Source organism: Poromitra crassiceps (assembly GCF_964638095.1).
Source record: "Poromitra crassiceps genome assembly, chromosome: 19".
Taxonomy (NCBI): Eukaryota; Metazoa; Chordata; class Actinopteri; order Beryciformes; family Melamphaidae; genus Poromitra; species Poromitra crassiceps.
The window spans coordinates 16,029,080-16,055,261 of record NC_139646.1 but is presented as its reverse complement, the minus strand read 5'-3'; the positions used below and the strand labels follow the sequence as shown (position 1 = coordinate 16,055,261).

The 26,182-nt window shown below is 43.0% G+C and overlaps 1 protein-coding gene across 9 annotated transcripts; it reads left to right on the top strand.

Annotated features, from left to right (window-relative positions):
• The first annotated feature begins 1,193 nt into the window (after positions 1–1,193).
• pecam1b (platelet and endothelial cell adhesion molecule 1b) lies at positions 1,194–20,454 on the top strand. 9 transcript variants are annotated; one of them, XM_083655341.1, is made up of 16 exons: positions 1,194–1,312; positions 1,429–1,452; positions 5,741–6,040; positions 6,419–6,700; positions 7,190–7,459; positions 7,951–8,223; positions 8,837–9,121; positions 10,864–11,142; positions 12,702–12,803; positions 12,936–12,969; positions 13,706–13,785; positions 15,944–15,994; positions 16,295–16,384; positions 17,007–17,063; positions 17,623–17,645; positions 20,146–20,454. In XM_083655341.1, exons 1-16 carry the CDS (start codon positions 1,270–1,272, stop codon positions 20,248–20,250), a joined length of 2,298 nt encoding a protein of 765 aa, XP_083511467.1. In that variant the 5' UTR covers positions 1,194–1,269; the 3' UTR covers positions 20,251–20,454. The 9 variants fall into 9 exon arrangements, 8 of the variants coding, with proteins under 8 accessions (XP_083511467.1, XP_083511468.1, XP_083511469.1 ...); XM_083655342.1 differs by having other exon boundaries at positions 20,149–20,453; XM_083655343.1 differs by lacking the exons at positions 12,936–12,969; positions 13,706–13,785 and having other exon boundaries at positions 20,146–20,453.
• Positions 20,455–26,182: the final 5,728 nt, after the last annotated feature.

Sequence of the window (26,182 nt, the reverse complement as noted above, 5' to 3'; positions counted from 1 at the left end):
GTATGTTTCTAGACTTGCGTGATAAAATCACATTGGTCAATTTTGGATATGTAACTAATCATATTCACAATACAGTAGTTTTTGTAGGAATATCCTCTTCTTCTTTTTTTAACCAAATACCAGATTATAATTGTTTGAGAGCTAACTTGATGTATTTCTGCATTACAAAAAAAAAGAAAATAGAGCCCGACCGATACTGGATTTTTGGGGCCGATACCAATATTAGGTAGCAAAAAAAATCAGATATCGAGATATTGGCTGATATTCTTCTTATATATACACATTATATATATATATTTTTAATGATGCCTCAAATATCAAACACGTGACAAAGATATGACTTGAGGTGACTTGAGATATGTAATGTAGACAGGATATTTTACAGTTTAACAATAAACTTTATTGTCCAAAATGACATCACTGCACTGAAACCGTAAACTTCTCTTGGAATTTATGATGACTAGAACAAACAAAAAAATGATTTGAATGATTGAATTTAATGCAGTCCTTTTAAGCTTCTGTTTCCAAGTAAAGAACAGCACTTTAATTGCATTAATTTTTGAAATCAGAAGAAATTATGCCACTGTAACAACAGGATTAATTTGTAGTAACTTGCTATTCATTTTGCCAAAGACTTGCTAATATTGAACACAATTATAGACATTGTAAAGAAAATCACTGGCCTTTATTCAGTTACAGAGTCTGTATTCAGTGGTACACCAAAGAGTATGCCTGGGCATGTCATGATGGAAAATATGTTACAGGCTGAGATTTATGACGGTGAAAAGTGTTTGCAGTGCTGAGGAGAATGAATATCCTCACCTCAGGAAACGAGTTTCACTCCACAAAAAACAAGATTTTCTCACCAACCCTCTACCTGCAGAGGTCAAGGGTCAAAGGCCTGACTCCTGCACCCTAAGCAGAGAAACATTACTATGACTACTCTCTCTGTCTCACACACACACACACACACACACACACACACACACACACACACACACACACACAGATTAGACCAGAGGAGAACATTCCACAGCAGCAAAGATCCAGGCGGCGCGAACATCCTGAGGAAACAACAGTCACTTCCTGTCAAAGTAAGCCAGGCTGCGCGGGGTGATAACACCGCTGACCACTTGGCGGCTGAGGTACAGCGCCACCCCTGCCCACCGGAGCTGCCCCCCCTCACCCCTCGGCCAAACGAAACAGAAGTCCCAGTTACCTCCAGGCAACCAGTGGTGCAGGGAGTCCCAGAAGAAGCCCTCACCCAGGATGGGCCCCCTCCTACTGCTCACCTCCACGTTCCTCTGCAGCTGTAAGGCTTCCCGCTCGGTTATCCTCTACCTTAGGAACACTGTGTGTGGACGTTTTGGGGTTTGATGGACTTGTCTCTAACCTGATCTTTTGTTTTCCTATTTTTCTTCCATCCAGGGAGAATGGTGGATGCTCAGACATGTAAGTACTGTACGATGTGTCCTTTTTCAGAATTGGGAGTTTTGAGCAACTTTTTTTTTAGCACAGTCAAAATAATTTTGATCAACCTGTACAATTAATCTACTGGTCTTTGTTCAGAGACATATTGGCAATGGCAGCTGAGTATCGCAGTACAGAATTGGCATTGAGGGACCCAGGAAAATAAGCGGGATTTGTCTTTCAATGGTCGGGTTTAAAATAATAGGTGCACCATTGCTTTACTTTCCATATTGCCAAAATTTAAAAATGAAAATTGAATAGCTACATTACTGTCTTCACTACTGATATTGGTGAGTTGAACACATTCAAGACTTGTCAATCACTGCTGTCAGTCACCCGCTGATACAAACTTGTATGGAAATAGTCAAGACAAACACGGTCTCACTCAGTGGAAAACAGTCCTGCTTCTTCAGTGTTTTTCGCTCATGGGAGCCTGCATGCCCGTGGAAAAGCTATGTTGTTGGGAAGTTTTGGGAACTTCTCTGTTAGCAGTGTCACACGCCTCCCTGTTCTCCGGAGCTGGCTGCTGATGGAAAGGAATGAGTCAGTTGGACCAGTTGTAGTGGAGATGGAGGCTTATCTTATCTGAGCCTGGGCCCAAATTAGCAGGTCTGCGCTGGAAGTTAAGTTGTGTTTGTTGTATTTTCCACGTTGTTTTTTTTATGATCTTTGCTGTTTTTTCCTTCAAACTGGGTGTTTTAGGAGACTTTGCTTATCGCTAACATAGGGAGAGTTGTTAGGAATAGAGAGTGCGTAGTCAATGGAACTCTTTTCCCCCAGTCTACAAGGATGATAGTTAATCATTTTTGCAACAACAGCAAGCATGCTTGTCCACCATCAAATGTATCTGTATTTTCTTTGGTCCCAGTGACGTTATATACGTAGATTCACCCCACCCTGTGTATATCTGGCATGACTCTGCTCTACACGTCTGATTCCTCTCATCATCAGCCATGCCAGCTCCTGTTGAATGAGGCTGGGCGTGTGCCAAATTCAGCAGTCTCCTAAATGGTGATAGGTCTCCGGAGACGCCGGTTTGTTTAACTAAGTGCTTTTCCTTCCTTTTTTCTGGGAGTTTGTTTACTGGGCCTCGCCACAGACCCCCCCCCCCCCAGAGAGCCCCCCTCAGAATGAGCTTCTGAGTCATGCCGGCCTGTTGTCTCTAATACTGGACCATATGGGCGATCTGGTGTGGCAGCTTGGTATAGATGCACAGATGCTTTCTGTCTGTAGTCATCTTGCGTGAAACGAATCTAAACAACAATATCATCGTGTTGCTTTTAACAGTGCTTTAGTCTCTGGGTTTGTCTTGATGGAAAAAGGCTGAATGAGGATCAGGCGTTTTTTGTTCAAAGTTTGCCCTAAAAGTCAAGATGTTGCTCTTTTAGAGGATTGACTTGATTTTAGACTGATGTGCATTCCATGTCGTCAACAACCAATAACGAAAGCAGCCTCCTCGTCTGGTGACCAGATGAGGAGGCTGCTTTCGTTATTGCTCCGGCGTCATCCGGTTGGAAGGCTGGCGCTCCGCTCCAAGCTGGTGCGCTTAGATTAGGCTATTCCACAGAGAACTGAAGGGACCGAGATGCAGAGTTCCACACCCACTGTCTTCCTCCAAGTGACTTTCTTCGCAGTCTTGCATGGTAAGAAGATAAGGACCTTCTGACTGGAGGAGGGGGAAAGTACTTGCATGGAGCTTTGTAGATCTGTGCCAATTGCTGTGACTCTTGTAGATGAGTTTAGGCTAGGATTTATTTTTTATTTTTGAACGTCGTAAAGAGGAGAAGGAAGAAGAAGACGAGCAAGAAGAAAGTAGGACTAAATTGCCAATAGGCTATTTGTTTAGTGGTTAGTACAGAACAGGAACGATGCTGGTGTTTCACGATCCAGCTCCATCCACACAGCTATTTGTGATCACTGAAAAAGACTGAGAGGAGCCTGAGCGGTCAGAGGGTGACACGAGGCATGACCACTTGGCAGTTGGCAACTCGGCTCCAGAAACAATCTAGGCCGAGGATTGAAAAGCAGCCTGCAAGAAAATAGTGAATTTGAAATGATTTAGTGAAAGTGAGTGATTTGTGGTGTTGGTCCCAGCTTATGAATCTCCCAAAGCTAGAAATTAAAGGGGCTAGAGAGAGAAAATCCCTATATAGCTTCTACAGGATCAGCCGTCCCATTTGGCCTGTTGTTGTTGAGACCAATTAAAGATCAATAATACAGCTAGAAAATATTGTGTACAATAGAGAACTAAGTATAAGCTGAAATGTGGAGAGAGGATTGTGCAGATGAGTATACTTTGGGTCAGTATGGGTCAGTTCTGGGATGCCACATCTTACTGTTGAACCCCAAACATGACACACCTGCTCTCACCCACTGCTCTTTCCTCTAATATCCACTCGTGTAAGGAAGCTTATGTGCTTGCCTCGGGTGAAGTGTGAAGTGTGCTGGATCGTATGTGAGGGCTCACGGGCAGTGATCGGTTAGAACCACAGAGATGTCTTTTCAGGCTATCTTTATTGAGTATCAGGCAGAAGCAGTATACGTCGTATACAGAAAGGGAAACAGGACCAGGAATACATGGAGAGAAAGCAACTCATAACAGAACAACACCTTGTTATATAGCCCCCCACATTTGGTGTATGACATCGTTGGTGATGTCACAACGTCCGGGGAGGTATGACATCATCGGTGACCTCATAAAGTCCCGTCTGCCATCACAGTCAGCCTAGACCGTCTGACATCGCTGATGACCTCACAGGTGAACTCTGACATCATCATTGATGATGTCATGGCGGTGTCATCATCATTACGTCGTTGGCGCGTTGGTTCGGGGGCATCAGTTGCCCCAAGAACAGGCCTGATGGTGGGCCATTATGGACCCTTTTCTACAACTCGCTTTCTACACAGGTGCTCTCCCAAAGTAGCACCAGGGCTAGTTACAGCAGATGCTGTGTTTACATCAGATGCTGTGTTTACATCAGATGCTGTGTTTACCTCAGATGCTGTGTTTACCTCAGATGCTGTGCTTTGATAAATGACAGAGACAGGAATGAAATTGAATGGATAGAAGCAGCACTTCCTGGTGTACTATGGTAATCCTTTTATACACCTTATTACTACCATTGTATTTTACAGTCATGGAAATGAGCATTGTGTTTCTTGTATGAGACTCACTAAGCTGGAATGCTGTCACCGGTGTGTTGTCAAATGACTCGGTTACCACGGTAACACATCAGCTTCCTATGTCTCACAGACTCACACGGCAAACAAATTCTAATTTTTCATGGTAACGGCGATAAAGATTTGCAAACGGCAGCCGTTTGAAGTGTGCCAGCCAAACCACTATAGAGGGAGCCAAAGTGAACGTCACTTCCTGCTTCAGCACTACCAGAGATTTTCATCCGCCATTTATTTTCCCATAGACATTTTGTAAAATGCTTATAAAAATAGTTTTACTTGGTCAACGGTTCAGCTATATTTAAAATCGGGAGAGACCATAGAACATTTCACTTGGACCAAAACTTAAAAAACAACATCGAAAAAATATTTTCTTTAAAGCCACAACTTTTTTACGTTTTGGTCTGAGTGAAATGTTATGCAGTCTCTCCTGTTTCTAAATATATCTAAACCATTTGGTTTGAACAAGTATACCTATTTTTATAAGCATTTTACGAAATGCCTATGGGAAAATAAATGGCGGATGAAAATCTCTGGTACAGTGCTGAAGCAGGAAGTAACGTTCCACTTTGGCTTTCTATTTAAGATTGTTGATTGAATGGGAATGGGAAGTGATTGTTTTCCCATACTGTATTACAGTGTCACATAGAATATTCTCTATTTGCTCAGTCCAGCACTTCACTGACGCTATAGCTACTTATACTCAGTGAAATATTCAAACCCAGGACCACCATTACATCAAATAGAAAAATATATATCTTGTGCATAATTGTATACCCATTTCCCTGTATTTCAGCATGACATATTTTGTATATTTTGAAAACCTTGCGATCTTGACTAGAATTTAGAATACGTTTCTGTGAGTTTGAACAAAGATTCGCCAGGAAACATTAATATGTAATAATGATTTTCCCACCGGTGGGAAGTTGCAAAAGTCAATTCACCACCATTTATCAGTGTAGTGGCCCCAGCTTACATTTGGATTAACATGGATCCATTTACGACTGATGAGAAAGCACACATCAGTTCATATCCTTGACAAAATAAGTTTATAATAAGCTGTAATTTCTGCTTCTTCTGAACTCCTCCGCAGCGTTCACGATAAGAGACATCACCCTGGCCATTGAGCCCGGCACTGATGTGAGTCGGGGCACCAATGTAACGGTGAGATGCCAAGCCGTTGTCAGCAGCAGCGCCGGGCAGGAGGCCTTGAGTCGTACCTACACCATATACAAGGACAGCACCATGGTCTACACCAAGACTACCAGAAGCTCGGAGGATCTTCTCTACCCGCTGCCCGAGGCCAGAGTCTCCAACACGGGCAAATACAGGTGCAGCATCGACATTGATGGCAGAAAGATGCAGAGTGGCGCTAAGAAACTCACAGTAACAGGTTGGTTTGTTTCTCTGGGTGTTATTAGAGGTCCAAGCCTCAGAGGCTGTCAACTCATTTTCATGAAATTTGTTGGACAGATAGTCCTTGGGCCAAGGAACAATTGATTCAATTCTGTGATTTGGTTTTTAGCCACAGCCTAATTATGAAACTAATGAAGATAGAGACTTGATTGCAAATCCTAGGGGTATGCAGCACCAATAAATTAATTTACCTTAAAGATGTAAGTGATGTGAATGATGTGTTTGGTTGATTATTTAATGGTAATATGATTTTAGATTATCAGTTTTTTTTTTTCATTCAACAGTTTTTCTCTTAAACAGATCTATAGCATTTTGGAATAAAACCAACCATATTCCTCACATGTTGTGTTCCCAGGCCTGGCCGCACCAGTGCTCCACATCAACAAGGGTGTGTTGAGCGAGGGAGAGGAGGTGACGGCCAGATGCACCGCTCCTGAGGAGACGGGCTCCATCATCTTCTACTTCTACGCCAACTCCAAGGAGCTCCTGGAGGAGCGCGTCAACTCCGACCATGCGGAGGCCAAGCTTCGTTTCAGCAGCGCTGGCATCCGCAAAATCCACTGCGCGTACACCATCTTAATAACGCCAGACTCCATCAAGTCCAAGGAGAGCGACAGCAAAACGGTCTCAGTCAGAGGTTAGTCATTCCAACAGAGTAGCATTTGAAATTTCTGTAGCATTTGGCATCCGGGTAGTGCAGCGGTAGATTCCCTGCCTGCCAACACGAGGGTTGCAGGTTCGAGGCCCCGTGTTACCTCCGGCTTGGTCGGGCATCCATACAGACACAATTGGCCGTGTCTGTCGGTGGGAAGCCAGATTAAGGGTATGTGTCCTGGTCGCTGCACTAATGCCTCCTCTAGTCAGTTGGGACACCTGGGGTGAGGAGAACTGGGGGGAATAGCGTGATCCTCCCACGCGCTACGTCCTGCCGGTGAAACTCCTCACTGTCAGAAGAAAAGAAGCGGCTGGCGACTGCACGTGTATCGGAGGAAGCATGTGCTAGTCTACAACTCTCCCCAACTTGATCAAAGAAAAATCAAAATCTGTGACATTCAACACACCCGATCAGAGTCTGGGCTTTATTTTCATCTCCCCAGTTCTCCTTCACATCATTTTGTCTCCTCAGAGCTTCTCATCACACCGGTTCTTGAGATTATCCCACAACAGAACATCTATGAAGGGGACCAACTCAGTCTGTCCTGCACCATCAGAGACTTTCTGCACACGCCTCCAAGCATCAGGCTCTACCTGAGCCAGGGGACCCAGCTGCTCAGCAGTGGAAACACCAAAGTCAACCACAGCATGCTCGCACTGGCCAAGGATGCTGGGGAATTTGAGTGCAGATTGGAAATGGGAAATGTAGTGAAAGTCGCCACAAAAAATATTTCAGTGACTGGTGAGTGGATTGGAGAAAGGGAGATCCTTACTGTATGTGTGCCTGTGCCTGTACTACACTCATCACTTAGTCTATTGAGTCCTAAAATCATATTTTTCTGAAAAGTGAACAAATCTGCCAATGGATGATATGATCATTTCATTTCACATGCAAAGCAATAAAACAATTGTTTCATAATTTTGTAGAATCAAGTGTCAAGTGATCTTCCTTATTTGGGTTTATTCTGACTTGACTAAATGTTAAGATATACCGGTATATATATATATATATATATATATTTTGCTGTATACAACTTGCTTAACTATCTACACTGCACTGCCAATCAGCCACTAGTAGTCTAGAATTAATGTCACTTTTTTACCTTCCAAGTATTGATGATCGAAGATACTGTATTACACATTAATTTAAATAGAAGATAGCTGTAACAATATGTGCTATATGATGAACCGTATATGATTCTAGTGGTTAACTTGTTCCTATCCCATCCACAGAGCTGTTTTCAGTGCCCACACTCACTGTGTCTCCTGCTGACGTCTTTCAACTGGATGACATGAGGCTGACTTGCAGGAGTGAACGCTTTGCGTCCGTGATCCTGCGCAGGGAAGAGGTGACTTACGCTCTTGATCCAGCAGAGAGCCCACTGCTCAGGAGGGAGGCTGGAGTCTTCTCTGGCAGAACCCTGCACTATGAGTTCAACTACACCTGTACGGCTCAGGCCAAGGGCATCGTGAAGCGCAGTAAAGTCCTAACCGTTCGTCCAAAAGGTAAGGCTGCCTGATTGCAGACACATAAAGAGTGGACTTACTGTATTTAAAGTATTTGCTTCATAGGATTTGTCCACTGGAGGTCAGTGGGAACTCAATGCATTTCTGCCTTTGAAACTGGCTCCATACTTCCTCCGAGACATGGGCAGTAGCCAGCCCCTTCTTTTCACCTGACAGGGGACATAGCACGTGGGAGGATCATCACGCTATTCCAACCAATTCCCCTCCATCCGAACAGGCGCCCCGAACGACGAGAGGAGGCACCACTTCAGCGACCAGGATATTGCATGTTTTGGTGAGGGGTTCCTATATAAAGGAAACCCCCAGCGGGGACGGGGAGAACATGCAAACTCCACACAGAAAGGCCCTTTTTGACGGCCCCATCCGGGCGGTGGACATGCAGACGGGCATGCACTCCTTCAGCGCTCACAGCATCCTAGGTGGGAATCGAACCCAGGACCTTCTAGCTGTGAGGTGACAGCGCTACCACTGCGCCACCATGCCAGAAACCGTTTTTTTAATCAAGTTTTTTCCCCCAGTTTGCTTTGTAGTTTTAACACCAAAATGTGTCCCACAATTTATTTAATTTCCTCTCTCTTTCTCTCCACTTCAGTTTCAGTCTCCCACCCCAAAATCTTGGTGGAGGATAACAGAGTGATTCTGGGAAAGCCCTTCCAGATCCTCTGTAAGGCGGACAAAGGCAGCCTGCCGATCAACTACACCCTGATAAGGATCTACGAGAACCTGAACACCACCACCATCAAGCTACCCACACAGCAGGCCCTCTTCTCCATCACCATCCAGAAGCCTGAGGAGATAACCCAGTTCATGTGTGAAGCGCAGAACAATCGGCGTAAGGAGGGCTTGCTGAGTAAAAGACTCAATGCCACTGTCATAGGTGAGTTTTCAAGACTGTGTTTAGCGGAATTTATTACACAATGTTTTTGATATGTCTTCATTGATAGAACTATAACAACATGGTTCACAGCAACTGTGGTAACGGTGTTATAATCGATCTTGGCGGTGTCTATATGAGTCCATACTAGAGGTCTTCACGGGTCCTAATGGACCTGGAAATGTGTGCCTGACTGTACCCGATTAGTCTATTATAAGAAAGCTGAGACCCGGACCCGTAACAGACCCAATAAATGTCAGACCTGGACCTGGCCCAGACCCGAGTTTGAATGGACCCGAGACCCGGCCGGGTCCGTGTCGGGTTCTCGGGTATTCCGGGGTTTGGGCATAACCGAAGACCTCTAGGTTCAAGTGCTAATTTTTCTGATAAGTTTGTTTTTAATTAGTTATTCAATGATATAAAAAGGGGTGATTGACAGCTGTGATAGCCACTCACTGGGTCCACCCGGCATTTCACTGTCAGAGACCCGAGACCCATGGCAAACGGAACCGGACCCGGACTGGACCCAGAGTCATTTCTTTTTAATGGACCTGAGACCCGGCCGGGTCTGGGTCAGGTCCTCGGGTATTCAGGAGTTTTGACATACCCGAAGACCTCTAGTCTAGTCCATACACCCATCAGTTAAACTCTTTCAGAGCCACATCAGATGTATGAATGGACAAACAATTATCCAATCAACACTTGTCAATTCAAATAATCACTGAAAACACTTATTAACACTGGAAAGTTTGCTGTGTTTAACAGGAGAGCATTTATTTATTATTCAGAAGTAAAACAATACAAGCAATGTAAGTATTTTCCCACAATAAGCTTGCATGAACATTTATAATGTAACGCTGAAAATGTCATAAAACTAAAGAGGGTCCTCAGACCATATAGATATATTTTCACATATATATATATATATTCTTTCACAATAAAGAATCTGTGTTAAATTGGGATGGGACAACAAAAATGAATATATCACAATACAAAAATTGGAGAATACGTATCGTGGGGTAGCTCCATTTTATTCTGCTGTAGTAATCACAAATGAGATGTCTTGCCCATCACAATTTCGCAAGCTCTCCATCCAAATGATCTTATTTGCAGTTTGTAATGACATTTGTATATTGCTGATTAGCAAGCCAGAGCCATTGCTAGAAAGGTCTCTGGCTCAGAAGTCGTACTTTGTTGTTACTGAACTTTTAGTTACAGTATGACATCATCCCGTATAGAATTGTGAACCATATATTGTGTATGGAATCATCTTGTGACAGAAGCATATGCCTGGTGTTCTATGGAAGTGGTGTTGGCCCTGCTTGTCCCTGATGTCAAAGTTAGGGATGGGGCCGATCCGATCCAATATCGGTATCGGGTGCCGATATGGCACTAATTCACGGATCGGATCGGATCGGAATTGGAATTTTTTTTTTTTTTTTTTTTTTTTTTGCAATTCCAGCACACAGCTGGCCGTAATTTGTGTAATAATGTATAATAGTATCCTTCTTTGCCTTGTATATTTTCTTAATTTTGTCTGCTTTTTGCAAGGTATATTTAAAAAAAAAACTTTAATTGGCCAAATCTTTGCCTATACTGTATATTCAAGAAAAATATTGGTATCGGCATAATATCGGTATCGGCAGATATCCAAATTCAGGTATCGGAATCGGATCGGAAGTGAAAAAAGTGGATCGGTGCATCCCTAGTCAAAGTTCATCTCTTTGTCCGTCTTCTTCTCTTAGTTCCTCTGTCGGAGGCGACGCTCACTGTCATCCCCGACTTGGCCGACATCGCAGAGGGAGTGGATCTCCTCCTGATATGTGGCATCAAAGGCACGCCCCCTGTCAGCTTTAAGTGGTACCGCAGCGACAGTGTCCAGCCACTGTTCACCACCACGGCCAACGCGGTCACCAAGCACTACAACGTCAGCAGGGTGGGCAGCGAGCACAGCGGCACCTACTACTGCGAGGCCCTCAACCAAGCCAACAATGTCGTTCGCAGCCAGTCGGTCACCATAGAGGGTGAGATCTTAGGGATTTACTCTCTCTGTCTCCGGGGTCCCCCAGGGTGGCATAGTGCAGTGGGGTCCAGGGACCACCAGGGGTCCTTGAGGGGGTTCCACTCCTTGAGGGGGTTCCACTAGGTCCCCACCAAAAACAGTGTTAAACTTCAGCATTATTTCATTCACAAAAAGTGAACGCGATGAGACAATGGTGATAATATCACTGTTATCTCTCTATACCTACAATGCAGATAGTCATGGAATTCTGGACAAGATTGCACAATATCTAACAATAACTTAAAATATATTCACAGATTTGGGTCTAAAAGACAAAATCTCATCCAATGGGGGTCCTTATGGCCCTAATGTTTTCTAAATTAGGGGTCCTCGATATGAAAAAGCTGGAGAGTCTCTGGTGTCATGAGTATGGAGATTGTAATTCATCCAGAGGATCAGGATTCAAGCCCTCATGCCAGCAAGCATCCACCCTGCCAAAGTGTCCTTGAGCAAGACAGTGAAGGCCTACCAGCTTCAAGGATCTTTGATAGCCTTCTGACCTCCCTGTGGAGGGGGCAAGCATAAAGATGAACTTTTCCTTCAGGGATCAACACAGTGTCAAGTTAAGAGCCATCTTTCAACCACACAGAGTAAGGAGGCTATTTACCATACTCTTCCGTGTGAAGTTGTGAGGTGTGAGTTTTCAAACTCAATGAGGGTAATGGTATGACCATATTGATGTGCATTAGTGCCAGTTGCCATCTGCCATTAATGTTTAATATGTCCGAAACGACGTCTTGAATAAATACAATTTCACAAATGTCTCTCACTGTAATGAGATTGCATCAAGGAAAAAATACATCCTAAAGACACTTTAATTATTGATTAAAAAAAGTTAAAATATTTCCAGTGTAGCTACATTCAGACAGTCGAGCCTCTTTGAGTAAGACTGACTGGAAATACTCTGGCTCTCTTCCTCTAACTGCCCTATCATGATCGCTCTCTCCACCTGCACATAATACCCACATCTGAATGGAACAAGCTTAGGCACATTCTCCGGGGGTTGTTGAAAGGCATGCTGGGAAAGTAAAGTAGATTACAACAGTCTGATGATATCTTAACGGTGTAAGAGTGTTTGAAGGCGGGAGTTAAAACGCTCTGTTAAAACGGCATGTTTTTGAATGGAGTTTGGTTAAAGATTCGCTAAAGCTGTTTCCTATCACATTTCTTGTTATCGATACATGCTACCGCACCCTCTTCCCCCGCCCACTGGCAGAGAGAATACTGACCATTTCCAGCTGTTTCTAAACACAGACTCCTCATGTCTAGAAAGGTAAAACCGGAACATATCCTGCTCTGGCTAGCCAGACATGATCCAGACTTCATGTTTACACACACTCACACATTGGCCCCCTCACTTTACGCCCCTGCCTGCCCCACAATAATTTTAAGTCGTGGGTGTTGCGGCTGGTCTGATCCCATCGGAAGGTCGTCTCTGGTTTCTATCGTTTTCTCACACCGTCCCTCGCCATATTGTCTATGCCTGACTTTCCCCATCCGTCTCTCTCTCTCTCTCTGCAGTGCGTATGGCGCTGTGGAAGAAGGGGCTGATCGTGGCCGCCTGTCTGCTGCTGGTGACGGTGTTGGCGCTGCTGCTCGTGCTGTGCTTCAGGGCCAAGAGAGGTAGAGAGACCTACAGTCCTCCAGCCACACAGCCTGCCTCTCATGTCTAACTATGTATGACCACCAACCCTCCTCCTCGTCTTCCTCCCTCCCTTTCCTCTCCTCTTCTCACCTCTTCTTCTCTTACCGTAGGTAAAAAAAGAGAAGCGGCTGCTGAATTGTCAGTGTGAGTTGGCTTGACTACTTGCTCCTTCTGATTATGACAGATATTGTGGACAAGTTTGTGACAGTTTATCTAGTATTATTAGCTGGCTAGCAGGATTAAAAGGAATAGTGCACCCAAAAATGAACATTCTGTCATCATCGACTCACCCTCAGGCCAAATGAAACACAGGTGAAATGTGATAGTCCATATAACATACAGGGAGGCTGCCAGCAGAAATTCGGATGGGGGGACTTGGAGTTCCAATAGAAAAACAGCCAAACAATAACACTGTGGGTAGAAACACCTATACCATCATGATTTGTTGCAAAAAAAATCTGATTTTAAGATTTGCACTAAATTATGATGCAAATAGAGGTCTTTTTGGAACTCTGAACAACTGGTCCCCACTGACTTCAGTTGTTTTGGAGAAGGCTGCTGTGGAGTTGTGCTGGCAACCTCTCTGTGTTATTATGGCCAAAATTCACCTGTGTTTCAACTGGAATGAGGGGGAGTAGAGACAGAATTGTCCATTTTAAGGGTCTATAATAGAGTTGTGTTTCTGTTTTGGTAATGTTTATAGGTTTTAAGTGGATAATTAGCTTATCTCAGTTTATAGCTGTATGCTTTAGAGCTTTTTGATGTACAGTACCTCTGTTTGGCAGAGGAGAAAATAAAACCCTGCAGACTTTTATTTTGTAATGAGCTATACTGTCTGTTTTCAAGATTTCTAGTTGACTTTATTTTCACCATTTCTCAGAAAGCCTTCGAGCCCTAAATCAGATGACTCTTTAACAGTGAATCTAACCCACGACACAGAGGTTTATAAAGCAGCCACAGGTAGCTTTTTTACTACTCTCCTGTGTACCACTGACTGTTGTCATAAGTCATACTTTAACAGCCATTTGTCATCGGGGACCTCCCTCCCCTCCAAAGTCATAGCATGTTTTTTTGTTGCAGCCATAGCAACCCATACTCACTCCCATGATACATGTTCTAATACCGGTATGCATGCAGGGGTCATGTATGTTGCAGTGACTACAGCTACCTTTGCAGTATTATGTGAAAATGTCCATGTTGCTTGTCAGTTGTATAGTTCATGTATGTGTGAAAGTGTCTGTGTGTTTGAGCGTAATATCTGTGTGTTTGTGTTCCTAAATATGTACAGCAGAGGAAGTAAAAATAGGATGTTGCTAGGTTTGAAGTAAACATTTTTAGGTACTGTGCAGAGTAGTGAGTTTGTGCAGGAAGAAGTCACTTCAGTTCAGTCGTAGTACATGGCACTGATTGTTTGTCATGTGTTGCAAACGACTTGCTTAGAGCGAACATTATCATCTTCTTCCAGACGCAGCGCCGCGCTATGACGGCACGGAGGGGAGAGTGACCAATGGGACGCGAGATAGTGTGGCATCACTTCCTGCTGACATCAGCAACAGGAGCAGCTACAGTATCCCAGCCACAGTGTAGAGAGAAGCCCTGCAATGGGATGGATTATTTAAAAAAAGAACAGATTTGAGGAAAAGACTGTCAAAGCATAAACGGAGTAAAGCAAAGAGCAAACTTATATTGGAGCAGAGACACAAGAGGCAATGATTGTTTTAACACAGAAGTGGATGACCGAGGTGTCTTAGGATTTGGACATTTTCTTCACTGATGAGTTTCGGGCAGCGCCAGGAGGGGCTTGTTGCAACTAGATATGAATCAGGACCCCGTTGCTCCCTCTCCCCTCCTCCTGCAATCTAAATTTAGATTTTTTTTTAAATAATTAACATTACTGTCTTTGTCCTTTGTTTCTTCATTTGGCATGTCCGTCTGATTGCATGTCCTTTATGGATGCACCTGCTCTATTTGTCTGATGTCCATGTTTATATGCCCTTGATGACAGATTGATTTGTACATTTTATAACCATCAGTAGAAATGTATGTATATATTTTTGGTTGATCTCTTGACTGATTGGAAGAAGCACTTGTAGAATAAAGAAGGTTTTATTTAGCAGTGTGTCAGTACCATTCATTTTGCTCAGGCTGCAGTAGATTCACATTAGTATGTTGCCTCAAATTTAGATATAATAAAAAGGATGTTATGCAAAATCCAACCACATATTTATTACTATTATTAATGTTACACAATGCTCTTGCTAACATACGCACATGTTCAAGACCGGATTACCAACAAAGCATGAAGTTGAAATGTATTTCCTAAAAAGGAATGCACAGGAGAGACTTCCTTGAAAATTGGAAACAATAGCGTTGGCAAGAAACGTCCTATGTTGGCACGGAGCATGTTGGAGAAAGGAGTGGGTGGATGTTGATTGAACTGGTTCTGGTGGGGTGGGGCGGGGCGTATTTTGTCTCAGGCCGGGCGAGTTTGAATGCATGCAGCAGGTGGAGGAAATGAATCACTCCAGCCATGGTTGAGCTGAATTTGAGATCACATTAACGAATGGGAAGTTGTTTTTGCAAGCACTGACTGTGCGGCTGTTGTTGAATTAACAATCGCCTATTGTGCATAAGGCAGTGGGAGATTCAGTGGCAGACGACATGAAGATTTGAAATCTACTCCATTGTTCCTGTTTTTGTTTTGAGAGCAATCCTCCACTATAGGCCATGATGTCCAATTCTGCTACACACAAAAGAAAATCTAAATTAAATGAATCTAAATCTAGCAACAAGGGAGATTCTCTATTTAGACTGTTCACATTATCTCTTGAATATTAATTCATTAATCCAATATTATGCTTTACTGTAGGTACAGTATATGATCTGTACAGAAGCCTTATCAATCATGAAATAAGAGCCAAGAATAAAAGGATTATATCACCTAGAAGCCAGCTGATATTGATACTTATGCCTCTACGGTTTACAATTACTTGATTTGACAGTGGATTATGTTGCTATCAAGGTATGTTTGTATCTTCATTCATGCAGATTCTTGAAGTAATCTGGGTTGCTCTTACTGTCATCTGCCTTATCAGGTGTCTGTCTGTGTGTCCTACAGTGAGGGTGGACAGATCAGCCAGTGTGTGGAGCGAGCGACCGCCTAATGCAGGTGAGTTTGGGCAGAGGGCCTCACATAATGTTGCCATTTGGTTCATGCTTTTATCCAAAGTGTCTGACAGCCCCTGAATGCACCACTGCGGGCTCAACTGATTCTTCTTCAAGTATGATCATTTCATAAAGCATTCGTAGATGGCAAAATACATTGAGAACTGCGAGGGGCCTCTAAAATCCATCTAAAAGTCCAAGATAAAGGAAGTAGCAACAAGGAAACACTGGACTTCAGTAGGAAAAGCAGCCATGCAGGTGATTTAGTGTGTTACGGAGAATATTGTTCATGTTTTTGATGCAGCCAGTGACGAAGAGAGCAGCCTGGCGTCCAACGAGCCTGATGTGGAGTATACTGAGGTGGTGCATCCACAGCCAGCAGACCCTGCCAGAGGTGACTGGTTTACACACACACACACACACGCACGCACGCACACACGCACACATGCATGTACACACACCATGTTGGTTGACACCTGAAAGGTGATCTTCTCTCTCTCAAAAAAAAGTCAATCTCCAAGTCTAGTTTCTTTCTTCCTGTCTTTTTCTCACCCTCTTATCTACGTTCATAACCTTTTGTCCCGCTATTTACTGTCCTGCACATTCTCCCCATCCACTTCTCAGTGCCAGAACCGTTTTGCTTTGCTTTGCCGACATTCCTTTATTGTTGATAAGACAGAGCAACACTTCCTGGGATGGGCCTAATTGCCCATAATTGAGACGTCTCCAGGTTGCTGTAACCGTCTGCTTCCAGAAACATGGCAGAGCTTATAAACAGGAAGGGCTGGGCTAATTGCCAGGCTGGGTCCTGATACCAGCCCCCTTCTTCGTTCTGGTCTTCTGCTCCGGCTCCCTGCGGGCTGGGGATGGCAGTTATGCTCATGTGACAATCGACCGCTTAACGTGAAACGTCTGCTGCTAATGACAAATCAAACAAATAAACAGCGTCTACCATTGCAAGGCAATCTTTGTCTTTTGATGTTCAAGGCTAACAGTTTTGCTTTTGTATTTTACAGTTCCACTGAAACAAGGCACAGACACCGTGTACAGCGAGCTCCAAAACTCTCCGCATGGTGTGTTCAAAATCTTTTCAACACACACTAAACTCACACTCTTACCATCACTTTATTGCAACTTGTAGATATTAATGACATTTCAGGATCCTACTGAATATCATTTTCCCAGGCGAGAACTTGATGAAAGGACAGTTTTGTATAACCAGAATACCCAGGCCAGCTACAGAAGGTGACCATATCCTGTTACAGCGAGCAGGAACTTCCTGTTATTAGAAGCAGAGCCAGACGATGGATGTGTCTATCAAGTAGCCTAGTCCAGCGGACACGTGCTGTTCCCTATTCAACGGGACAGACTGTTAGGAGGTTCTAAATATTGATTCAGACAGCAGGGACAGCACCTCCTATTGGCAACGTGCGCTGAGGTGAATGAGTCAGCAAGGTCAGACACATCATCATAACTCTCACATGACTAATGGATGACTCTCAGGCGTCCAGCCAGATCACTGTGGAATAGTGCTAGGAGGTAGACAATTGCGCGCGCGCGCACACACACACACGCACACACACACGCACACACGCACACACACTTACTAAACCTGTGTTGTTCTCTCTACAGGTGATGTTGACCACCATGACTATGTGAGTAATTAAGTCATGAATATGGGAGGTTTCTTATCTTTGTAGAAAACTAACATCCCAAAGAACCAAGTATTAGAATTACTTTTATAGAGCTGGCCAGCCTGACGCATCGTTCTCTCGCATTGTTCTATTCTCACAAACATGGCGCTCCTCCCGCTGTTCTCAGCATTAGGGTATTCAACAAACATGGCATCATCCCTGCAATGTTAGCCAGCTCTATTGGCCAAGCAGTTTGCACACACAAGGAGTTCAGCTTGGTGGGTTGCTGCTCCCGTAAGTTCCATTAAACAATTAACACACATTCCTTCTACATAAAATTGGACGAGCAAAACGTCTGCACACTTGGATCCATGCAAGTTTCTTTATTGAACCAAGCTTTCGATCAATTAGACATTCATACAATTAGTTCACTATATTTAAAAAAAAACTGGGAGTGGAAATTTAACAGGTGATCAAAGAGATGATATTGCTTAAGCAATATCACACGAGAGGGAGTGCATTGTTGGCTAATATTGGCACTGCTGTGATTCGGTCGCAGGCACGAGGCCGCAGGCCGAGTGCCGTAGATAATCACAGCAGTGCCAATATTAGACAACAATGCACGACCTCGAGTGTGATATTGCTTTTATACAACAGTTCTATTAAACAAAGCTGATTAAAAAAATGACAAAAAGCTGAGAAAATAGATGATTTCTGTATTTATTCCTCCGCCAACAAAAATAGTCCCCTCAGCTTTCTGCTTTGCTGAAAATGTAGCCTAATCAGCCTAATTAACTGCAGGCTGTCTACTTTACTACTGTCTACTCTAGAGCTGTGAAGCGTTTTGTTGATTAGGGCAGCTGTGAAGCGGAGTGATCTACACACAGTGAAGCGCCAGTGCATTATCGTGAAATATAGGCACTCGTAGGATCCCTCTTGTCCAATCAAATTGCTCGGCCGGAACTACCTGTTGTATAATTTACATTAGAGACTGAAATATCTAGCTAGCTAGAGGAAAGGAAATGCAAAATATGGAATCATTTATTAGAATTTCTTGAAGGTGTGAATGCACAACAACTTTAAAATGTTTTACATTGCTGAATGATTGTATTTATTTGTTGATTTATTTTGTTATTTTTACCTGCTAAATAAAAAAAAATCTCCCTATGTATATAGGCCAGGTGAAACAATTAAAAACATAACAACATTGTTTATTTTATGAATGATTTATTTATTTATTTTGGGGGGGATAGGTCTCTTTTTGGTTATATATAAAGTACTATATAACTTTTTCTTCTTCTTTTTTTACCAATCTTGCTCTATTTTCTGTTAGTCATTCGAGAGACACTTTTTCTCTCTAATAAACTGGATCAATCAATCAAATAATTAACAGTAACATTAAATCATAGCCATTATGTGCCACTCGTCTCTTCTGTGTTGGCACACACACTGATTAAGCAAACCAATCGCTTCATTGCTCCTGGTCCCGGTCACACTGGCCCTCTGCAGGCCGATCCGAGAGGGAAACAGCGGTCAGAGTTTCCAGACAAGAACAAAGGGACGTGTGGGCTGGGCCTTCCTTCCCTATCGGATCAGATCAGAGCTGCGGCCCGGTCGAATTACCTCCAGACCCATCTCAACCACCACGCTGTCCTCACCAGGCCCTAATCACCGCCTCTGTTCCTTCTCTCTGTCCCTACATGGTGTTAGGGGCAATTTGCAAAACAGGGGAATTTGAAATAACGAACTACGGATGTGACATCACGATCTAAAAACAGCCAATTATTTCATCCCTCTATCATCTTGATGAGAGATTACACAGTTTGCTCTGAAATTAACCCCTGCAATATACAAAGTCAGCGCCCTCAGGAAGCAACAGAATCATTCCATGGCTGTTCAGTGGAAAATGTACAGTTAGAGAATAGAGAAAGAGGTCTCTCCATCCTTCCCAAAATATCGTATTCATTTTTACAGTGAGGAGAGAGACTTATGTGGCTAGAGAGATGCTTATGAATAATGCTGCATAAAATCTGATTTGAACTTCTGCTGGGCAAATGGTGTTGTACATTTACCAGACTCTAGGGCACCAGGATGCCTCAAATGAATATATATATATTTTTTAACCTATTGTTTGTCTTGAAATTGTTTATTTCCACGACAGTGATGTTTAGTTCTTTGTAACATCATTGATGTGTTGTTTAAAATGTGTGTATTTCAGGTTTGGTGTTGACATTTCTGCTTTAGTGCCTACTCCCCCCAACGCCAACCAAAATACTGAATTGTTTTAGTCTCTAGGACTAGGTAATCAAATCTGAGCTGAAGAGGGGAAAGTCATTCTTTGATTGAACTGTTCACCACTCTGTGATAGGGGGTCTAGAGTAGACATTGTTTTTATTGAAGGAGTCACATGCCAAAAAAGTTGAGAACCACTGATCTAGATTACTTTTGTGACTATGTTCCACCTAGGGACTCAAATGAATCATCTGTGACAGTCTTCAGTGGGGTCTGCTTTGTGTGTCAGCAGGGGTCAGTAGAGTATGTTGAGCTCAGCGGTGAACAACCTGAGATCAATCACACCTGTCCAGAAGTCAACCACCACCAGGACCTGCCAGTGCCGGTGGACTAGAGCCTGCTCACCACCAGGACCTGCCAGTGCCGGTGGACTAGAGCCTGCTCACCACCAGACTAGAGCCCGCTCTTCTTCACACAACGTCCTGTTTCCCTCCCACTCAGCACTTACCCATACTTTTTGATCTCCACCAATTACAGTGTTATGTCTTATGTCCCAGTCAGTAAGATCGTTGACGTTATGTTAGCTGTAAATATTTCTTATCCTCCTAATAAAGGTCATTCTCAAACCCTTACAGCTTCGTGATTTTTCATGGGAATTTAAAGGAAGGTTTACTGCAACACCTTTGTAGTAACCTTTTATTGGAGCTCCATCCTCTTATCTCAACTAACCGTTAAAGAATGGAACGGTTAGTTGAGATAAGAGGATGGAACTCCAATACAAACATCTCAGGCTCTCTGGGTCTAGGACAAGCCCACGTTCTCCAGGAACGGCGCCAAATCCTGCTGAGTCACGCATGGAAAAAGGATGACAGCATTTTAACCCAGGTCAGCTGCCCTGCTCACTGCTGAGATACTGTATCTGGTCCATGATGTCACATCCTGTCCATGTCCAGCGCAGTGTGGCAGATGCTGGAGAGAAATGCATTAGGTGGAAATAGTCTGGTGTGTTGTTGCATTTTTTTTTAACTGCTTAAAACAATGCAATCATTGCATCTTTAGTATGTTTTATTAATTTAATATATATGATTTAAAAAGATTCTACTGGATTGAATCAGAGCATACCCTAATCCAAATACTGTATATTCCAATAATCTGATTTTCCTAGTAGCTACCACTAGAGAGCAGCATGACCCCAAGAATATACAGCCAATAATTAATTTGCTCCATACTTTCCCTTTGTCGATAAGATAAGTGTTTCTTGCTGGTGTGTGGTTCCATCTTGTGGCAGAAACCTCAAAATGTTTCAGTTCACTTTACAGTCCAGCATGCAGCTGCTTCCAAGACCGTCGTGTTAGATTAAATCACTTTCATCATATTAAATCAACTTTATATCTATATAGTTAATAAGTCCTTCACTGAGGCAATGAACACATCATACAAGAAGATGAATGGCATGAAAAACTACAATGCTAAAATGAGGAAGTGTTTTTACCACGTGCGCAGCGCGTGGTCAAGACGAGGCTTTTTGGGGTGAGTCGGGCATTCAGTCAGTCAGGAATGGATAATGGTGATGATGTCATCAGTGCCAAACTTGGGCTGTTGAAAGATGTAGTTTCCTGAATGGGCTTGAACAGTGATGATGTCATCAGTGATTATGTCATCAGTGATGTCGTCAGTATGCACGTGGTCCTGGGCCGAAGTTGCCCTTGTTAAAGATGATAAATAAAATAAATACATTTCCCTACATTCTGCCAATCCTCCCGATCTCAAATACAAATGTTAATGATTACGCATCCTTTTTAAAATGTACTGAAAATGACACCTCCTTTTCAAGACTGAAAGACCAAATGCGAATCACACGTCCTTTTTGAGAATGTACATTGTTTATGAATGGAACACACAGGCACTCACTAATTTAAGTGATGACATCAGCCTCCGTATTCATGTTAATAAATCCACGTCAAACTCCTGTAATTGAATGTCCTCTTTCCAATAACCTCAAGGCCTACAGGGGCCTACGCTGGCAGTGTTGGCATAGCAACTGCCCCTCCCCCCCCTCCCTTTTTTCAAATGAGGTGACAGGTAGAGATGTAGCTTCACCTCCTCTCTCTCTGTCTGACTTCCTCGACCAACATCCTTGTTAAAACGCCATTAAGCACTAATGAGTTGACATCAGCGGGTGGGTCATAACGTGATCTCATGCGCTGCATCCATCATTCTGTCCTCCTGCATGAATTCATCACGCTTATTTGTGAACTTCTTGATGAAGTCATTAACATGTCAAATTGGGCGCGTGACATTAGGTGCACCTGCTGTTTCTGATTCAGTGGGGTCCAGGGTCTCCAAAGGGTCCATGAGAGGAAGCTGCATAGATGGAAAAACAGAAGTGATTCATTGCTCTTTTGAATTCATTAGTTAGGAAGGCAAGGGGTGAATTAAGCTGAGTTCTCTCCACCACTGTTCTCTCACTCATTTCTGCACTAGACTAACTTGTTGCACTAAACTTCATTTCATAATAGAAGAATACTTTAGTCGTTACTTGCCAAATAAATTAATCTTCCAGTATTACTGGCTATACAAGTTCTGTGTTTGGTCACAGCTATGCCGTTTTACATGCGATCGGGCTGAAACCTTCACGGTGTGTAAAGGGCACCCGTGCGAATGACCTGATGGAGTGGATTTTTTAATTAGGCTAATTAGCTAATGATGTGATGCCATCAGTGATATCATCAGTGATGATGTCAAAAGTGATGTCATAACGGTACACACACACAAACACACACACAAGGAGGCATTGTGACAAGACTGATCAGCGATGTCATAGGGGGGCACACACACACTGATAATGTCATCAGTGATATCATAATGGGGCACGCACACACACACACACAAGGAGGCATTGTGACATCACTGATGCAATAACTTAGTGAGCAACACACACACTCGCGCGTGCCAATAGGGCAGGCGAGGCCACGCAGCAGCCGAGCTGCGGGCGAGTCCGCGCTGCGGCCGAGCCAATTTGGTATGAGAAAGTATTGTATGAGATTTGTTTTCATCTTATTGTATTCACTATCCCCTGCCATCATTATGGATGTCAATGTGTCCTGCCCTGCTTGCTTGGAGGTTAAATAAATAAGAAAGGAGCACAAAGTTGTGGAACTCCATGTGAGCGAAGGTAATATTTGCATTTAGAAATTGCCCTTGCTAAAGCAAACAGATAGCCTCTCCTTATAAGAGTGACTTATTGTTTCAGGCTTAGCAAGAGCTGTGACATGAACAATATGCACAAGGGGTGTGGGCAGGGGCATAGTGGGGGGTAAATACAATAAACTCAATTTACACTTTGAAATTAGGCTCAGAGTTTACTCATCTATTTTCAGATCAACTATCAATGAGGGGAAACAAGGTGGGTAAACAAACCCTGCATGGTTTACCCACCTCTGCATTTACCACTAAACCCCTGGGTGTGGAGGAACACCTATGATCCCCTGACAAAGAACATCTCAAAAATACTTAACACCACTTGAGGGAGGGGGGAAACAACAACAAAAACAACTAAAGATAATCATTTAATATTCATAAAATAAAGAAGATCCTGAGTCTGAAAATGTTCATTCATTTTGTCCGACATGACTTTAAGATTAGATTAGATTCGATTCGATCAACTCCCACACAGGGAAATTCAATGTGGTGAGACAATAGAGAAACACAGAAGCAAAACAAAAAAGAGACAGAGTCCAAATAAAAGCCAGACTACTATAAATTAAGTAATAATAAAGTAGTAGTATACTTTATTGTTTTCCACAATGTCTTCATTCTGTAATATCAACCATTTTGTAAGATGTGTCACTTTTGAAAGGCTCATCTCATGTTCGTTTCTCATGAGTCAGACCGCATGTGCCCAAACCAAGTGTGGGAAGTGGTTTGGAGAACAAGAAACTGTCAAACCACTTCAGCCAATAGAATCGCAGAGTTTAGTGCTTTGACAAGCTGAAGAGGGCCAGCAGTTTGACACGTATGATCTGCGTTTAACGGCTTCGTTGTTTTGACCTGGCTGGACATAAGATGTCTGCTAAGGCATGTAGCCTAATGAGACCGTTGAAGCACACTCACAGTGAGTGTGCAGCTGTGTTGCAAGAGCTATTAGCAAGCATGAACCAAATGCATAATCTCTGCTATCATAAAATGGCGCTGTAATCATCTTGGCTCAGTGAAATGGAAGCAAAGATAGATATTGACAGAATCTAGTTAAGGAAAGGTAAATGAAAGTCCAGGGAGTATCTAGTGGCCATTTCCTGAACTCCTGCAAAAGACTAACATGACATTTACAAACGTAAACGATTACTTCTCGCCATATGGCAACTACAAGCTTCATCCTACATTACCACTGATATGACCAACATCAAGGATCTAAAACAGACCACTGTACAGTTCTGTGGGGGGTGGGGGGGGAGGACAAAACACAGGCTTTGACAAACTTCTTTTTGAACATGTTGCTATCACATTGTGACGTCAACATGGCTCCAAATCCATCTATATCTAGAGTAGGGCAGCGGGATGCAGGGAGCCTTTTGATGAAGGATGATTTGCCTCAGCATTGTTGCTTTAATCACATTAGAACATATTGTTGCCAGGAAACAATTGAATGGATTTTTGACTCTTTGTCTCACTTTGTAACCCGTATATATTATGCTGCACACTGTCCAAAAATTGCCTGGTGTGACAATGGCCATAAATAGCAGTCAGTTCATTTTTCATTCCAAAATGAAATACACACCATTAAAACAGAAGAAGAAGAAGAAGAAAATCTCACTTTGATGCACAACTAATCTTGGAATACTACTGAAATGATTAGCTACCTAACACCTCTGCCCACAAAATAAGTCTTTTGAGGATTAAATCAAACCTATATTATTACAGCTAGAATTTAGAACATAGTGGAATGAAACGCTTTCTATCAGCTCACAAATTAATTTCTAACATTTTTACCTCAATTGCTACTTTTGCGTGGGTTATGCCGACGTCAGGTGTATAGGCCGCAGCGCTTTTGCGTGGGTTATGTCCACGTCAGGTAGGCCGCAGGCTAACATACATGGAACAGACTTCTTTAACGTCTTGACAAAATATGTAGCGTATGCCTGAATATCAGGGACAGGCAGTTGGACTGGATTTGGAGGAAATACTAACTGTTTCCTGTAAGATTCCTGTAAGTGCAACACAAGAATCTCAGTTTGCCTCCACACCCCCAACACTCCCTCAAATTAGGTTTCTTCCTCTCCACCCTTTCCCAATTCATCCACTATAATAACTTAACAGTTTACAAAGTGCTTTACAGACCAGCACAACAATCAAACAAGATGATAGAGTGGTAATAAAACAGTACATAAAAGCTATGTAAAAATAAAAATAAAAATAAAAAAGTAAAAATGCAAAATGCTCTATCTTTGTCTGACTGTCCATTGAACTTGTTTTGCCTAACAGAAGGCCTTGTTGTTTCGGCTTCCTTCTTCGGATTTATCTGAACCACATTTCCAATTCCCTTTGCCTCCTCTTGTTGCATTCTATTCTGAGCCCTCCCTGAGCCTGCCCTTATTTCACCTGCCATATCTCTCTCTCTGTGCCTGAGCACTGACTGTACCTACCTGCCAAACTGCTTCTCTTGGCTTCCTTTTCCCGTAAAGTCTTTAGACCCCGGCCGTCAGTCAGTGTCATCTCCAATCTTACTTGTGTGTATTTGAACTCCTCTCTTGGTATCGACATAAGTAGCTCCAGGATCCATTTCCTGCATGTAAAAGCCACAGACACAGCAACAAACACAATCAAGATGACAAGACACTTTGTAATCCAAATTACAAGAGAGACAGCATATAGGACCCCAAGGTAATGACAAGAGGGGAAATAGTTTACAGTTGATTTGACTTGTTCTTTTCCCAATGTAAGGTGAGTCTGTCATTGTTGTCTGCCATATGCTTGGCTGGAGAACAAAGGTGTTGAGAAAAGATCAAGTGACCTAGTTTGAACTCAGACTTTGGCCTGTTCTGCACACTGACACTCCTCTGGTCCTCCCCAACACTGCTGTTTCTATCAACTCCAGGCAAACCGATTGTGGGACAGGCTGTATTTCCTTTTTTCTTTTTGAGGAAAAAAGCGACCTCCTATTTATTGTTCAGTATTTTGAAAGCACAATAATATCCTCTTAGTCTAGAGAACATTACTATTTGTAGGTCAGGGATTGAATAATTGAGTTGCATATACCTCCAGTCCCAAGCATTCTGTGGGTGTCACATTTTTTCAGATGGTGCATAATTAATTATGAAAATAAAATA

Coding starts and splice junctions, on each gene's coding strand:
- pecam1b (XM_083655340.1), top strand. CDS start 1,270: ATGGGCCCCCTCCTACTGCTCACCTCCACGTTCCTCTGCAGCT. Junction 12,804..12,935: donor GTGCTTCAGGGCCAAGAGAG/GTAGAGAGACCT, acceptor CTCTTACCGTAG/GTAAAAAAAGAGAAGCGGCT. Junction 12,970..13,705: donor GCGGCTGCTGAATTGTCAGT/GTGAGTTGGCTT, acceptor ACCATTTCTCAG/AAAGCCTTCGAGCCCTAAAT.